Source organism: Pelmatolapia mariae, linkage group LG10_11 (assembly GCF_036321145.2).
Source record: "Pelmatolapia mariae isolate MD_Pm_ZW linkage group LG10_11, Pm_UMD_F_2, whole genome shotgun sequence".
Taxonomy (NCBI): Eukaryota; Metazoa; Chordata; class Actinopteri; order Cichliformes; family Cichlidae; genus Pelmatolapia; species Pelmatolapia mariae.
In genome coordinates this window covers 16,175,229-16,193,255 of record NC_086236.1, presented here as the reverse complement: position 1 = coordinate 16,193,255, position 18,027 = coordinate 16,175,229, and the positions used below count along the sequence as shown (strand labels likewise).

The 18,027-nt window shown below is 38.4% G+C and overlaps 2 protein-coding genes across 2 annotated transcripts; one reads left to right on the top strand and one right to left on the bottom strand.

Moving 5' to 3' along the window:
• Nucleotides 1-6,646: 6,646 nt before the first annotated feature.
• Nucleotides 6,647-7,207, bottom strand: LOC134635276 (claudin-4-like). The gene has a single exon (XM_063484678.1). It carries the CDS (start codon nt 7,205-7,207, stop codon nt 6,647-6,649), a length of 561 nt encoding a protein of 186 aa, XP_063340748.1.
• Nucleotides 7,208-10,783: 3,576 nt separating this feature from the next.
• LOC135933603 (trichohyalin-like) lies at nt 10,784-14,071 on the top strand. Its single transcript, XM_065471703.1, has one exon. It carries the CDS (start codon nt 10,784-10,786, stop codon nt 14,069-14,071), a length of 3,288 nt encoding a protein of 1,095 aa, XP_065327775.1.
• The last annotated feature ends 3,956 nt before the right edge of the window (nt 14,072-18,027 follow it).

The following is an 18,027-nucleotide window of genomic DNA, read 5'->3' as shown; positions in this document are numbered from 1 at the left end:
CAAGTTCCCAACCGTATGAGGTGACAAAACTTAGGGGAAAAAAATTATATGAATAAATGCATAATTATTACCCCCATCTGCCAGCTCTTATGTTGACATGCTTACATACAAGTTAAATGGCTGCCAAACCCTATAAAAACTTTGCTGCTTTTTTCCTTCAAAGTTGATTTTAGTTTTTTAAGTGTAGGAACTCTGTTACATTATAATCCAATGAGTCTGGGTGGGCGGTGTCTCATCTTTCCCTCTTATGACAACTTCTATCTATTAGGAAAACCAATAGGAAAACCAATCTGGTCTTTAAGTGATGATGTATGAACCCTGCTTCCAGGTTCAAACTACTCTGTGTTTATTAAGGCTGTTGTGCTTTCAACATGTTTTAATGCTTTGTATCTTGATCTATTTAATCTGAACAAGGCCCTAAAAAAGGCAGTGATCACTATCGGCCTCTCTTGATTTTTATTACCACTATTCATTTTAAAGCTCAGTTTTTAAAACCTTACAACGTAACTACAGCCCAGCCCATGCAGCAGTACATTATCCCCGTTTCACGGACAGTGGTCACTACAGTGGACAGCTATTCAAAGGCTGTTTTCTTGTATTTGTGTCAGTGTTGACTTGCACATAAACCACTATATTGGACACTGATGTGTCACTCCATACCCTGCCACCTACTGGTCAACCAGTGGACATGTGTAAGTGGCTCTTTTAAAAGCACATGTTTTAAAAAATGAAGTTCAAAAATCTTTTTTATGCCTAAAGATGAATAAAAATACTTAAGAAAAAAATCCTGATTGAGGTTTTTATAATTCATGCATAAAAGAGTTAAACATTACAAACAGACAGGGGATTAGAAGACATATTGGTGTTATATCCAGCATTTCAAGTCAAGTCAAGTCAAGTCAAGTTGGTTTTATTGTCACTTCAACCATATACAGTTAGTACACAGTGAAACGAAAGAACGTTCCTCCAGGGCCAAGGTGCTACATGCAACATAAATTTACAACATAACATAAATTTACAACATAAATTAACAGAAAACACTAAACCAGCTAACTAAGAGGCCAGACTGACCTAACATAAATTACAACATAAATTAACAAAAACTAACTATCTAACTATCTAAGGAAAACTTGGTAGGTAGGTAGTGCAGGAACAGTAAACATTCCTTAATGTAGCAGCAAAAATTAGGAAGTAAAGAAGTTAGTGCAAAAAAAGTCCAGTTTCACAATTATTGCCAATGAAATGTTCCACGGTGCAGCATCTCCTGATTGTGAACGAATACAGTATGACATCATTTTCAATTAATGTGTCAAAGTAATTTACCAAAATATATTGAGTTTAACTATATAGGTTTTTTTTTATTTTACAAAACGTAGCTCTGCAGGAACTAAATATTATACAGAAAATATACTGTAACATTCTGCAATCTCAAATACAAATTTCACAAAGTAAATTCTTGAAGAGCAGAAAAAATATTCATTTTCAGATATATTATTATATATTGAAAAATATTACTATATTCTGGAACTATGAGCAAAGTTGTAATCATCATTACAGTATTGTGGACTTATTGCTTTGCTGATAATGACAAACTTCAGGGTAGTTCATGATGACAAAAAGCTCCAAACACTGCTGTAAAGTCGAGTTTCTCCTTTTGTTTTTGTGACCTCAGCAAGCTTGACTTGAAGCTGCAAAAGATTTTAAAAAATGATGATAATTATAGGGAAGAAATTTCTCTTTTAATTTTCTTTCTATTTAATTCTTTAGCGTTCTGCTCAACCAATTGGTAGAGCACATTTTCAGGCCCTATATCTAACTGAGGCTTTCACTGAAATTTACCTACCTTATTGAGTCTTTTCTACCAATTGGTTTACATCTGTAATGCCCAAAAAATCCATCAAAAGGCACTGTGAATGTAAATGGTTGGCTTTTCTTATCCCTCTCCCAACCAGGAAGTCAGAAACAAAAAGCCATCCAACATATTTGGAGTGTTTTTGATGAAAGGAAGATAATTTTTTGATATATGATAGTGTTAGAGGACTTACTTAACAGATGTATGTCATGTATGTTATGGTGCTACTGCTAACATAACATAAATGTTATTGTCCTCGGGATTCCCATATACTTGTTTGCCATTCACCTAGGGACCATTTTTGACCCGAGGACACCACAATGGTTACAATTGATTATTTGCCATAAAATCAGACCACTAGACCCATTTTGTTTATCCATTGCTGTTGATAAATCACATTAAGTGTTAGCACAGCAAGAATATGCTGAAATAATTTCCTCAGTAAGTCATTTTTGTAACTTTCTGAGTTAATATTAGTAAATATTGTAAAAATCAAGAGTAACATGTGGAAATATCACAACTGATTACCTTTTAATCAAATTACAGTAGTTGGTAAATTAATATTACTAAGTTGTCAAAATTATAATTTCATGTTTAACAAGTACTATATGGCCGCTAAACAATTACATGGCGAAAAATCACATGGTCCTGTGGCATGATACTCATGATACCATCCATCTTCAACCGCAGTGTGTTTGAGGTCATGGTTTCATATGAAGCCACAAGAGCTGGCACTCTCCACCAGTATACTGCCAACAAACCAGATGAGTGCGGCTTTAAATTGTTCTGCCAAGCAAGTTCATCTGGCATCATCCACGACTTGCTGCTGTATCAAAGGGGATCTACATTCTTCAATTCTCCCCTCAGTGAAAAGGAGCAGAAGCTCCCTCTAAGGGGCCAAAGTTGTAAAACAAACAAACAAACAAACAAACAAACAAACAAACAAACAAACAAACAAACAAAAAAAACACTATGCAAACTCATAAAAGAACCTCAGCTCTTCACAAGTTTCAGTTTGGTCCAGAACTTGCACACCTCCTTGGGTGTCAGGTGCATTGGTACTGTATTACCAAACTGCACTGGTGGAGCTCCCCTGATGGCAGACAAAGACCTGATGAAGAATGGCCATGGAGCCTGTTATTACAGGTCTGATGAAGGTCTGATTGCAATAAAATGGTTTGACAACAAATGTGTCAACCTCCTAAACAATGCCTGTGGGTTCATGCCTCTTTCATTGGTCAAACAATGGGGCAAAGAGTCCAACGCAAAGATCACCATTCCATGCCCATCACTCATTCCTGTATATAATTACCATATGGGAGGAATTAAACTTTCTAATATGCTATTACACCTGTATAAGACAAGTTATAAGTTACAAGTTAAGGAGATGGCATATTCCACTGTTCGGATACATTCTTGACTTGAATACCTGGTCTACAAGAGGGACTGTGCCCTACTGGACCAGAAACCGATGGCTCTCAAAAGGTTTCCACCTCGCTGTGTCTGAACCAAGTTAATAAGCCAGCATCTAGAGTTGGACAACCATGATTCAGCTCTCCAAGACCACAGAATAAATGCTACACCCTAAGACCCCAACAACCGAAACCACAGGCAGATGTGCTTGATTTTTTAAAACAAAACTGATTTTGCACAGTAGGATTCAATAAGAAGTGGCTTGAATGTGAGTATTTTGTGCTGTAGCACATTTTTCACAATTGCATAATAAAACAATATGCATTTTGTTGTTTGATATAATACTTTCCTTTGATTGAATTAAAACAGCAATGTTCACTGGCATGCTACTAGAAATAAACTGTATCCAATGCCCTGAATAGTTTTTGTTATTAATTTAATTAGAATTTGGCCCTTTATTTGATTTTTTTCAACTGTATTATCTACTGTATTTGTATTTGAATGACAATTCATACATTTACCATGAAGTGACATCTTAACCATTTGGTAGAGATCAATATTTTAAAAACTACAGGGTCTATTGAAAAAAAATTGATTGTGGTTATTACTCACACAAATCAATAAGAAAAGCAAACAAAATTCTTTTTGCATTGTTGTTTTCTTGGTGTGGACCTCAAAGGGTTATTCAAACATTTCATACCTCAGCTGTCTCACTCTTACTATAGCGTTCTGCAACTGTGACTAACGTGAGGAGGCTTGGCTTTGGCTGCAGGTATTCCTGTATCCTTCTCACCATCACACATGTGGGGAACATAAAACAGTTCAATAATACTTCTTCCTGAACTTTGCTTCCTCACAAGACCAAGCTGGCATCCTATGTTACACAGTTTTATCCCCCTGGATGAAGAAACATTTACACCAAACCATATTTTTGTTTTCTGATCCTTCAAAAGGACTGAGATGAGCAAAGCCCAGAGAACACAAGATACACAAGATCCAACATTCAGACTCAAACAGCCTTCATAAATGAAGCGGTCCAATACTAGATACCATTATACATCATATTACTGTGTATAAATAATAACCACGAAGCAAACTTTGAATATGCTGAGCATGAGGTCCCATCAACAAACTGTAAACAAACATCTACCAGACTTCTGTGTTGGAAGAGGTAATACCTAAAAATAGGACTGTTTCTCCCATCAAGGATCTGTGGAGTGTGTTAAATTGTGGTATAGGCAGCAGTCATTGAAATATTACCCCCCAAAGCCAAATGCAGAGGAAAGGGCAGCTCATACATACCAGGCCCACTGAACTACTCCACCTAGAAAGGAGAGGAGGGCTTCCCAATCCAGCAACAATGGGTGACACATCATGCCAGCAATTTCTACCATGCAAATGGCTCAAGTCAAAGATTAGGTCCAAAACGACCAACACATCAAACATTCAATGCATATCTCTTCTGTTGTATTATACTCACCCAGACAGCGAGTGGTAAACCTCACATCCCAGTACAAACAGGAGACACTCCAAGCAAGAGGCCTCTAAGTGCACAAATAAGTTGGATTAAGCAGACGGGAAATGCGACTGCCAGTGAGCACAGAGCAATGACTGTAGAAATCAGACACCAGATTTCCTACAGTCATTGGCATAAAGAAGCAGGTGACAGAGCCTTATATACACAGCGCACCTGCTTGCAATAGGTCAGCAGATTCAAAATGCTGCAGATCACTCATTGAGAGCAGGTTTAAATCATCCTTCTACATTATTAAAACCTTTCCCCCATGAAAGAGAGAATCCTCTTGCTGTTCAAACAGGGTGTGTGAAATGCACAACGCTGAACTGTTGCTACATTTTCAGTATAGTTAAATTTTGTGTATAGTCCACCTGGTTAGTACAACCACGTGTGTCAGTTCACTTAAGTAGCAGTTTTAACATGTTCATTTCCACAGAAAATGAGCAAAGCGGGTAACAATTACAGGTTACCTGGGTTACCTGTGGTTGTTTACATCCTCTGAGTGCCTGCTGATGTTTCTAGTCATAATGGTGGGTATTGAAAATTTGATCTATTTTCAAACAATAAGAAAGCATGTAGATGTACAGTATTTTTTGGATGTCAAGCACATGAAGCAGACTTTTTAACCAGTGTCTAATACACGTAGGCTACAGGAAATTAATAATGTGAATAGAAAACATGGACAGAAAGTGTGAGAATTTTAATAATTAATAGAGAGACCATGCTGTGTGTGTGCAGTAAAGATGAACATTGGTCAGTTATAAAGGGATATGCAATGTGTGTAAAACGTAATCCACTAGCTTAGGGCTATTGTCCCACTTGGTTTTCTCAGAAATTTACCAAGGAGTCTTTCTCAGGTTGTTGTCATTATGTTTTCTTGTGCTGACCTTTATGCTTTGATTTATTTTATTTGCTCAAAGATTTGTTGTCATTGTGCAGACTCCTCTTTTAGTTATTTTTCTTATTATTATCATTATTATTGTTGTTTTTAAGTTGCCTTTCTGACTGACTGCAAGTACAACCTGATTTTCTTGAGTTAAACAATCTAGTTTGAAAGATACTAAATTTTTATAAGTGTAAATTATAGATTTATCTGCCGGTGTTAATTAAATTTAATTACTTATTTAATTAAACAATATTTTTGTTCAAGTGGAAATCTAAAATGAATGTCATGAATACATATTAACAAATGTACTTAAAAACAATAAACAAATCTGTGCTGTACTTGTTAATATTTGTTTTCTTCAGGTCTTCTTCTGTCTTTTAAAGATAGAAAATATGTCCCGAACAAAAATATTTTTTCAGAGTTTTTATTTAGGCTTTTGACATTAAAACAGAGACAATGACATAAAAACATTTGCAACATATGATCATTTGCAACATATGAGAATCCAGTGGAGAATTGAGAAAAATGAATCTTACTTTGAACTAAATTGTATGGTATACAATCAAGCAATAAGAGTTAAAAACAACAACAACAACAACTCAAAAGAAAAGTATTCAAAGAGTAAATGAAAATCACATTATCATCAATATTGAAGCAGTTTATCAAAGAAATAGTTATCAAGCTTAGACTTGATACACATTCTATAGGCATGTTAGATGCCTATAAATAAAGATAAAGGAAGAACGTAAGTTACACACTCAGTGCTAACATTTCTCCTTATTTGCATTACATTCCAGGCTTTATTACTGTACTGAAGGGAAAAACAGAAGATCATAATTATGAAATAATTATGAAAACATTTCTTTTGTTTCCAATAGGCTGGCGGATTTCTAAAAGCAAGCCTTACATAGCTGAGATAATTAATGCATTACACAGAGTGAGCACTGAACTACTTAACTGTACATTCAGTATGACAGTATCATTCCTGCCGGTACAGGAGCAGGCCTCCTCCCAGGAACAGAAACCCAGTAGTGAACCAGCCAATGTAAAGTGAGGCTCCCAGCTTTACGCTGACACTACTGTCATGTCTGAGCTTGTAGGAATCAAGAATGATGATGTTGGCCATCCAGCAGACAGGTATGACCACCAAGAAACCTGCAATGATGAAGACAACTCCGGAAGCAAAGCCCACTTTGCGTTTTTGCCCATCATCCAACATGAAGTTAATGCGCTTGTTCCCGGCCACACCAAGCAGGATTCCAAATATCCCACTGATGATCGCGATAATGACGAGTGCTCTGATAGCTTTCATGGTGTCATCTACCTGTACTGTAAAAACTTCATACCCAACGCATTCCATCTTGCCTGTGGCATATATTGTACAGATTTTCCATAAACCATGCCATGCCCCATAAATTCCATGATTGTACACAGTATTAATGAAGACTTTCCAGGCAGGGAGAGCACAGATCATGATGGTCCCCAATACACCGTTGATGGCTAAAGCCAAACCCAAAATCTGTCTTCTACCACCATCCATAATGAAGCTCTTTAATCTCTTCAAAACAGTAAGTTGGTGTGTTCTTAAGAGCTGCGGTAATTGATCTTGTTAGTAACTGCTCATCAGGCAGAGTTTTTATGCATCCTAAACACTCAGTGCAAATGGGTTGTGGCTTTCTCACCCACTTGGGGCTGTGTCCTTATGAAGCCTGTGTTGAGGCCCTTATCATCCATCCATCCATCCATCCCTCCCTCCCTCCCTCCCTCTCTCTCTCTCTCTCTCTCTCTCTCTCCATCCGGTGGAAGGAGGGCGATACTGCAGGTCACTCCCTAGCCCCTGGTGCACACAGGGGGAGCTGATGATAGATAATAAGATAAGATAAACTTTGATTAATCCCACAAGTGGGAAATTTCTTTGGTCACAGCAGAAAGTGGACAGTACAAAGTTAAGAGCAGCAAAAATTAAGAAAAAAAACTGAATAGAAGATAAGATAGAATAACATACTATACAAAATACAGGGTGGGCCATTTATATGGATACACCGTAATAACATGGGAATGGTTGGTGATATTAAAGTCCTGTTTGTGGCACATTAGTATATGTGAGGGGGCAAACTCCTCAAGATGGGTGGTGACCATGTTGGCCATTTAGAAGTCGGCCATCTTGGATACAACTTTTGTTTTTTCAATAGGAAGAGGACCATGTGACACATCAAACTTATTGGTAATGTCACAAGAAAAACAATGGTGTGCTTGGTTTCAACGTAACTTTATTCTTCAGATTCTATCAGATTGGTGGCCTGACAGAAACTGCACAGAAATCATCTGTGCTATAAAGCGGAACTCTCACAGTGCAAGAATTCATTACTGGGTATTTCATTCACAATGTCACACTATGATTCAGCTGAGCAGGAATCTTTTCTTTTCAATTTCAGCTTCCCTGATGTAGCCATCATAGCAAAAATACAGCTGTTAAGAAGCATCGCCTCACTACTGGCTCAAAACACAGAAATCAGCATATCCAACATCACAACGCCAACTAAAAAACGTGTTTGCTTGTGTATCTGATCTTGACATTGACATTCAGCCAACAAAGGTTTAAAGAACCCCTTCCTCTGAAAGGCAAAGTAGTTACATTTTCTATCCTGTTAATGGACAGCATCTGTTTTATGCAGTTATAAACTCGCTAATTGTTCCAGTGAGTTTGGATAAATTATTGGGAAATGCTATTGTACACACTAATCTCCCCAGTTTAGTACAGACTAGCATCCAAACAGTTGTTAATTAACTATTAGTTGGATGAAGGACTTTAGACTGATCTCTACGTTGTATTTAAGTTTTCCAAAGTTTAAAATCACCACCTTGTACATCTGGAACATGTGAAAAATAAATCCACCGGTGTAGAGAACCATTTATTTCTAAAACAGATAAATTCACCACAGAAGGTGATGCGATGACTTAAAATGTTTTTTGGTGTGTCTTGTATATTTTAAAGATGTTTCATTTGTGATTATTACAAATAAGTTTCACTGTATCCGACAAACAAAGTTCATATCAGCTGTGCTTTTTAAACTGTGTCTTCTGCAAACCACTTTGCAACCAACCTTCTTTTTCAATTTGCCAATTACTTCTATGTGGACGTTGAGTTCGGAACTACAGTGCTGGGAATCTTTGATTTGAACATTTTCAGGTTCAGGTATTTAATTTGTAACTGTAGTTAGATTTGTTCTCATGAATTGAAGAAACAACAGAAAACCAAAAAGTACAGCAAAAAATGCTGACAACAAAACTTAACACAAATTTTGGCCACAAATGTGACTTTTTAAATCTTGTCGTTTTACAGTTTGGGACCAGAAACCTTTGTCCGGGAGGAAGAAAACGATTCTCAGTGTGAAAAGGATCATCAAGAAAAATTAAACCAGCCGACCGCTGTAACTGTCTGGTGTACAGAAAGTTACAGCTGTGGTTCTCCAATCAGCCTTTTAGACCACTTAACAATCTGAGAGAGTTTCTGCTCTTTTCAGATAACTATCCAAACCACAACACCAAGGAAAAGGACAAAACAGATTCATTAAAAGCACGGTGAAATAAAACCATCATGGTTTTATCAACGTGGAAACAAAAAAGCCTTCTTAAACACAGGAGCCGCTGGTGCCCCTTTCTGCACACAGCTTCAGTGTTTGCTTTGAAATTCAGCTTTGAATCAAAAGGGAGATTTTTATAACACTGAACACTTTCCACATTTTGACTGCACACTCCTAAGTTAGAGGCAGGGTAACGATGCTGTAAAGCATGGCCCGCTTTACCTAAATAAATAAAGAGGGCCACAATTAGTAACCGACACATAGTGTTGTATTAAATGAAACTCAGTAATTGTCTGGAAATTGCCTCCCCCTGCAGGCCATAACAAAAACTGCACTATCATGGGACCACCTTCTTGCTCCTTTCTTAACCTCAGGCTATCCATGTTTGCACATCGAAGTGTAGGATATCCCAGAACACAGCTGTACCTACAAAATATTAATGAGTTCAGATGGATTAATAATTTTCTTTGACCAAAGGTCTCCTGCCTATATGATAAACTGGTAATGGTCAACAAGAACCAGATTTTTTTTGCTTTCCAGGAGTTCTGTTATCCTCGCTCATTGTGGATGCAAAGACCTGATACAGCCGTTTGTAAGACAACACATTTATGGTTATTCCTGACATACAAAGTGTGCAACAGACACATTACATAGTTATCTATGATGTGCAGTAATGAGGAAAATGACAGAATTTCTTCTGAATTTCCACTTTCATTGATTTCCACCTGTGATATTTCATTTCCCAACATTTTCCCATGGAACACTTTAACAAACCCATAATACTATCATATAAACTGCAATATTGAATAAAACAAGAAGTCAAACAGAAAAACAAACAAACCAAAAATGGTTTTAAATCCTGATTTGTATCAGCTACCTGTTAACCTATATTAGTTACTTTCAGATTAATCAAAGTTTCCTCTAGTTGTTGTTCTAACTCTCTGATCAATACAGTCGATAGAACTCCTCTCAGTTCTATCGATTTAATTTAACCTGATTCAGTCCACCCAATGCTTTCACTCACTGTATGCGCAAACTGTCTGGTTATGATACCCAGTAACACTTCAACGAGTTACCAATACAACTCAGACACAATGAATTTGTCTTGAAAGGTGCTATATAAATAAAACTGTACTTTTATTTACTTTCTTTACTCACTTTTTATGTTATTGCAATAACACTTTTTACACTTTTTTTTAACACAAAAGAATTATCCTCATTCAAAAGTCATGTAAGAACCTCATTGGCTTACGGAATGTTGATGTTATTTAAAAAATTCATACAAAAAACATGACCTCATTCAAAAATGTCATGTGACAACCTCTTTGGCTTATGGAATTCTGATGTCACAGGCTTCTAAAGCTTTAAAACCTTTGAAGCTTTGATCCTCATGAATCCTTAAATAGGGGTGAGGATGTACAACTTTTAGTCCGTTATTTGCAGCACTTATGTTAGCAGCATTTAAACGTTCACCAGTAAAGCATTTTCAAACATTTGGATCCTTTTCGTACTCACGGTATACAGACTCCAACATGTCTCAGAAAGAGCAAGAAAGACAAGAAGCTGACCCCAGCTCTATTCCATGGTATGAGTCCCTAGACCCTTATATGAGCTCTCTACCTTGGGATGAACAGGTAGAATTAGAGGAAAAGCGACTGGAAGAAATGGAGAATGAAAATCTCATGAACAGAGAGAAGATTAAGATCCTGACAGAAGAAAATGAGAGAAAGAGCGCCGAATTAGAAAAATTATCCTACCAGCTTCAGGAAAGGGAAGGTCTTATTGAGGGGAAACAATTGGCTCTCCAAGATAAGAAGAATCACGAGCTCCAAGAAAAGCTTGATGAAGCTATGGAAAAAATTAAAGATCTGCTCCAAAATGAGAAAAAAGAGAGCATTAAAGGGGATAAAATGCTCAAGAAGAATCAGGAGCTCCAAGAAAAGCTTGATGGAGCTCTGGAAAAAAATAAAGATCTGCTCCAAAAGGAGAAAAAAGAGAGCATAAAACAGGAAAACATGGTCAAGAAGAATCAGGAGCTCCAAGAGAAGCTTGACGAAGCTCTGGAAAAACTGAAAGAAATCCACCAAGAAGAGAAGCAACAGTCCACACAGCAGAGAGACATGCAGAGCAAACTCCAAGCCATGGAGGAAAAATACAAAGCGCTGCAGGTGAAACATGACAAAACTCTGCACAAAAGTCAACAGTTGCTTCAAGACAAGAAGCAAATGGAAATGAAACAGAAAGAAATGGACTCCAAGCTTGACGAGATGGAAGAAAAACACAGATTGCTCCAAATCAAGCTTGAGAAAACAGTGCACAGAAATAAAGAGTTCATTCAAGAGAGAGAGCAACAAGAAATGCTCGAGAAAGAAACGGACTCCAAGCTTGAAGTCTTGGAGGAAAAACTGAAAATGCTGCAAATAACTCTTGAGGAAACACTGCTCAAAAATAAAGAGATGCTTCACGAGAAAGACCAACAGAAAATACAACAGGAAGAAATGGATTGCAAGCTGAGGAACATCAAGAACCAGAATGAAGGCTTGCAAGTCATGCTTGATGAAGCTCTGGAGAGGAATAAAGAGTTCCTTCACGAGAAAGACCAACAGAAAATACAAAAGGAAGAAATGGATTGCAAGCTGAGGCACATCAAGAACCAGAATGAAGGCTTGCAAGTAATGCTTGATGAAGCTCTGGAGAGAAATAAAGAGTTTCTTCATGAGAAAGACCAACAGAAAATACAAAAGGAAGAAATGGATTGCAAGCTGAGGAACATCGAGAAACAAAATGAAGGCTTGCAAGTAATGCTTGATGAAGCTCTGGAGAGAAATAAAGAGTTTCTTCATGAGAAAGACCAACAGAAAATACAAAAGGAAGAAATGGATTGCAAGCTGAGGAACATCGAGAAACAAAATGAAGGCTTGCAAGTAATGCTTGATGAAGCTCTGGAGAGAAATAAGGAGATCCTCCAAGACAAGAAACAAGAGCCCGTAGAGCAGAGAGACCTGCAGAGCAAACTCCAAGCCATGGAGGAAAAATACAAAGCTCTGCAGGTGAAGCATGACAAAACTGTGCACAAAAATCAACAGTTGCTTCAAGACAAGAAGAAAATGGAAATGAAACAGAAAGAAATGGACTCCAAACTTGACGAGATGGAGGAAAAACACAGATTGCTCCAAATCAGGCTCGATAAAAAAGTGCACAAAAATAAAGAGTTCATTCAAGAGAGAGAGCAACAAGGAAAGCTTGAGAAAGAAACGGACCGCAAGTTTGAAGTCTTGGAGGAAAAATGCAAAATGCTCCAAATAACTCTTGAGGAAACTCTGCTAAAAAATAAAGAGTTGCTTCACGAGAAAGACCAACAGAAAATACAACAAGAAGAAATGGATTGCAAGCTGAGGAACATCGAGAAACAAAATGAAGGCTTGCAAGTAATACTCAATGAAGCTCTGGAGAGGAATAAAGAGATCCTCCAAGACAAGAAACAAGAGCCCGTAGAGCAGAGAGACCTGCAGAGCAAACTCCAAGCCATGGAGGAAAAATACAAAGCTCTGCAGGTGAAGCATGACAAAACTGTGCACAAAAATCAACAGTTGCTTCAAGACAAGAAGAAAATGGAAATGAAACAGAAAGAAATGGACTCCAAACTTGACGAGATGGAGGAAAAACACAGATTGCTCCAAATCAGGCTCGATAAAAAAGTGCACAAAAATAAAGAGTTCATTCAAGAGAGAGAGCAACAAGGAAAGCTTGAGAAAGAAACGGACTCCAAATTTGAAGTCTTGGAGGAAAAATGCAAAATGCTCCAAATAACTCTTGAGGAAACACTGCTCAAAAATAAAGAGTTGCTTCACGAGAAAGACCAACAGAAAATACAACAAGAAGAAATGGATTGCAAGCTGAGGAACATCGAGAAACAAAATGAAGGCTTGCAAGTAATACTCGATGAAGCTCTGGAGAAAAATAAAGAGATCCTCCAAGACAAGAAACAAGAGCCCGTAGAGCAGAGAGACCTGCAGAGCAAACTCCAAGCCATGGAGGAAAAATGCAAAGCTCTGCAGGTGAAGCATGACAAAACTGTGCACAAAAATCAACAGTTGCTTCAAGACAAGAAGAAAATGGAAATGACACAGAAAGAAATGGACTCCAAGTTTGACGACATGGAAGAAAAACACAGATTGCTCCAAATCAGGCTCGATAAAAATGTGCACGGAAATAAAGAGCTGCTTCAAGAAAAAGACCAACAGAAAATACAACAGGAAGAAGAAAAACTTGATCTCCAGAGGAAAAATCAAGCACTCCAAGAATTGTATAACGAAACGAAGTACAAAACAACTGTACTGGAAGGAGAAAAGAAAAAGCTGGAAAAACAATGCTCAGCGATGCAGAGTAGCATCAATGAAATGCTGAGAAAAAATACCGAACTTGAGGAACTTTCTAAGACCTTGAAGAACAAAAACACTGAAATCCAGGCGCAAAAGCAAGAACAACAGAAAACACATAAAGACCTGCAGTGTAGACTTCAAGATATCCAGAAGAGAAACCAGCAGCTGGAAGACATGCACACAGATGTGCACAAGGCAAAGCGAATAGAGGAGGCAACAGTTAAAGAACTGAAAGACCAGCTTAAAGAAAAACAAGAACAATTAGAAGACATGGTGAAAAGATGCAGCAAACTTGATAAAGAAAACACAGAAACAATGGATGAGCTGAAAACCCTCATCATTGAGAAAAAGGTGCTCGTGGAACAGTGTCTGAAAAAGAAGAAAAAACGCTTCCACTGGTTCAGGAGGAGGGACAGTGCTGCTTCTCACCTGATGTAACCTCGTCTTCCTCCACCTCTATTCCATCTTCATTGTCCCCCTTCCCCTTCCCCTCCCTCCTTTTTCTTTTTTCACCCTCACCCCCCGACCAGTCCCGGCAGTTGACTGCCCCCTCGTGAGCCTGGTTCTGCCATAGGTTTCTCCTTTAGGTTTCTTTCACTTTAAAAGGAGTTTTTCCTATCCACTGTCGCCTGGTGCTTGCTCAGAGGGGATTGTTGGGGTTTTCTCTCCTCTCTCCTTTCTTTCTATCCCCCCTTTTCCCCCTTCTACCTTTTCTTTTACCCAATAAACACAATTGGCCACATTTTACATGTGTTTGAAAAATGTCTTCATTCAACAATAATTCATCTTAGGTATAAAAACAAGAAATAGGTAATAGCTGCATGTGTGTTTGTGTGTGTGCATAATATACATACTTGTCTCCCAGAAGGAATTAATACTAGATGGATAGAGACAGGTTTAAAAGACTAGAAAAGAAAACATGTGAGTCCTGTCTTTAAATAAAAATATATAATTCCCTATATTCCTATCTATTCCAAACAACGGTAGTAAGTAACAAAGTTTCAAATTTGTCTTTCACTTTGACTCTTAATTTATTAACCATGAACAAGAGGTCAGAGGTCAAATGTGGCACAATACCTTAAATCTTTTTATGATACTTTCTGTATGTGGACCAGAAATGGGCAACACCGCATAGTCTGATTACTTTTTTCAAGTAACAAGTAAAGTTAGGTGATTACTATTGCAAAAAAGGTAATTAGATTACTGTTACTTTCCCGTAAGCAGGCTACATTACTGCGTTACTAATCCTCGTCATTTTCTTCGCGAGAGTGTCTCATGACAATGACGTACGAGCGTGCGACGTCCGTGGCAGCAACAGACGTGTGTAGATCAACAAAGGATAATATGGAGTGCAGGAGAGAGTACGACCATGCAGGGTTTAAAGCTTGCTTTGAGTTTGATTCCGTAAAAAGTGACAAAAACATTGAAAACATACGGTAGTGAAGTTCTTAGCTCCCTGTTTTAGTTTTGTTGTCGTCCTCCCCGGTGTTCCCCTGACTCTCTTGGTATTTGATGCATGAATGCTTCCTCGGCTCAGCTCCCCTCCCCACACCCTGTCGTCACTGTTTTAAATACTTCCATCACACCAACAGGCACTTTAGAATCACCAATTGACAAGCATGTCTTTGGACAGGCTCAAACCAGAGAGGTGATCAATGGACCACAGCGCTGCACACCCCTGGCAACTTTGGGGCTAAAGCCACTGGTTTGTGGTGGTTGCCAGGTGAAATCAGGGTCTGCTGCACCAAAAACATAATTGTGATTGCTTTGGTTGCAATCAGATTGCCATAGTCATCTGCAGTTTGCATGTAGGATGCCTACTACTCACCAAGCGGTCGGAAAAGTTTGGTTTGGTTTAGTTTGGCTTTCATCTTTACTTTTGCGTTCTTTCATAAAAACACTGACATATAGGTCCGGTCTAAATGGACTGGCAGCATGCTCGAGGTGTCCCAGGCTCGTCTGTTTGGTGACGTGGTAGATGAGCTCGCCCGGCTCGCTGTCCTCATCGCTGGCTGACAGCTGCAGCATGGTCAGCTTCTGAAAAATTACATTTTCTTATGTTGCAAGTCTCAAATCTTGATTGCCTGGATCCATTTAGTGTTTTATCATATGCGCTTTAAGCAGTAAATCTCAGGTAAAATGAACTGTTCTATCTGCCAGGAAGGACTCAAACACAGACCCAAGATAAACAAAGACTGGATACAGTCTTTATATTATCTGCATGTCGTTCGAAAGCTACAAGACATGCTGACTCCATGTCTGTGTAGGTTCCTAGTCAGTCAGGTCATGGTTGTCTTAAGAGAGGCAGCTGGACTCCTTTAAAACATTTCACTTCTCATCCAAGAGGTTTGTTCAGCTTGAAAAACTAAAAGGTGGAGAGTCCCAGCTATTTAAACCCTAGTGGAGGTTGTTCTCTATGGAGGTGGTAGCTGACCTACCTACTATTAATCATGAGCTAAGGTTTGAAAAACCGCATGTGTCATTACCAACAGGGGTTCCAAGTAAAACCAATAAAATAAAACAATAAAAGAATAAATAAATGAATAAAAGAAGGCTTCTTCATTGCACATTTTTCACCAATCACAAGCCTCTTCTTTCACTCTTTCATTTCATTCACCGATCAGGAAGAATTGCACTACTGTACTATGCATTCCCGAAGCCTTCTTTTATTCATTCAGTCTGTTGTCTGTTTTTTCTTTATCAGGTGATGTTTCCAGCTCCTTTATCCCACCTGACGCCTGGACTGCTGTCTGTGGTCTTCAGCATGATCACAATGTGTTATTTATGTATTTTGACTGGTTTACAATGACAGGACAGTAAGCATTATCAGTGTATATTCCAATAAAAGCATCTAGTTTTTACTCCAACATCGATGAGGATTTTCTTTTGGCTCTTTTGAACCAACAGGTTGGAAAGTCCCCTGAAATTAGGAGCAATTGAAAATCAATTCCTTTCTTTTCTTCTGTGATTATTATGTGCAAAGACATAAGAGGCATTTTTTAGGTTCTCCTGATGAGACAATGTAATTGTTTTACTTTTCTACTGGTAAAATCTGAAGGATTATTCATGCCATGACACTGTCATTTACTGACAGGCAAGAAATTAAAGGCATGCCCTGAACTCTTGACCCCTACACAGGGAGACATTGTTGCACTTTGCTGCCATGTTAGGGTTCACTTGTCAAAGGTAAAAGAGTTGTAAAATCATTACAAAGTTGCTATGAGAGATTATGTTTGTCCTGTGACAAATAGAGTGAATAGTTGATTATGAAAATGGCGTGATCATACACCATGGCTTTCACAGTCACCTGATGTCAACCAAGACTATCTGGGGAAATTTGACTCACATAACAGATAGATAATAGCTCTGTTAGTGTTTCCTAATCAATTCCTGTAAACACTGAAGTTGTTGCGGAGGCATGTGTTGTACAAATACTTCCAAAACTTGTCTTTGCCTGCTTGTACACATTGCTTCTTTGGTTCAGGTCTGTTATGTGTTTCTACATAGTTGTGTCTACATGTCTAAGGCAGATTAAAGCCCAACTTAGGCATTCATTAAGTAAATCCACAACTCACTGTTACTGTAACACAGGACACTTTATTAAAGTGGATGAAACAGGAATACAGGAAAACAGCACTGCAGGATAGTCATCAGTGAACTGAACTAGAAAAAGTCAAACGTGCCTATCAGGTAGGCTGGAATCATACACGTTACCATCAACAATATCATTGTGAATGTTACACATACTTAAAGTTTACAACGAGCGAGATGTACTGACAATAGCCAAACACGGGTAAATGTGTAGTAAATGGCAGTGCGGTAAATCTGCCTAGTATGATATTAAATACACTTACTACTTCATATATCTCAGATCGTTTGGAACGAGCCACGGAAAGCAGTTGTAGCCACTGAAAAGACTAGAAATGAGCGTAATACATTAGATCTCGGGTAGCGCGCGGCTAACATTTACCACAAAGAAAAAGGGTTAAACGCGCTATTCAGCGTCGTGTAATTTCCGCTAAATCCAGACTCTGTAACTTAACGTAAACATAGAAGAAATGCCAGTTTCCATTAAAAAAAATAGCGGACTTGTCGGCTTCTTCGCTCTTCCGCTGCGTGTTGTTGTTTTGGTGACGCAACTTCCGTTGCGTCGATTACAGTGGGATTCGGCGCTCCTATTGGCCCGAGTCTACAGTGTCTACGCTCACCGTAGACTCCGGGCCAATGAAAAGACGTAACGGTCTACACACAGCGTAGACTTTGCGCTACCGTAGAGGCTTATCATGTGAGTATTATAAGATGAGAGTGACGCTTGTTTGACTTTATCTGTGTAATTTGCTACGTAAGAAGCTAGTCCCATTGCTATCGCTACTATGCGTTTTTTTGGCCTACTA

Coding starts and splice junctions, on each gene's coding strand:
- LOC134635276 (XM_063484678.1), bottom strand. CDS start 7,207: ATGGATGGTGGTAGAAGACAGATTTTGGGTTTGGCTTTAGCCATCAAC.
- LOC135933603 (XM_065471703.1), top strand. CDS start 10,784: ATGTCTCAGAAAGAGCAAGAAAGACAAGAAGCTGACCCCAGCTCTATT.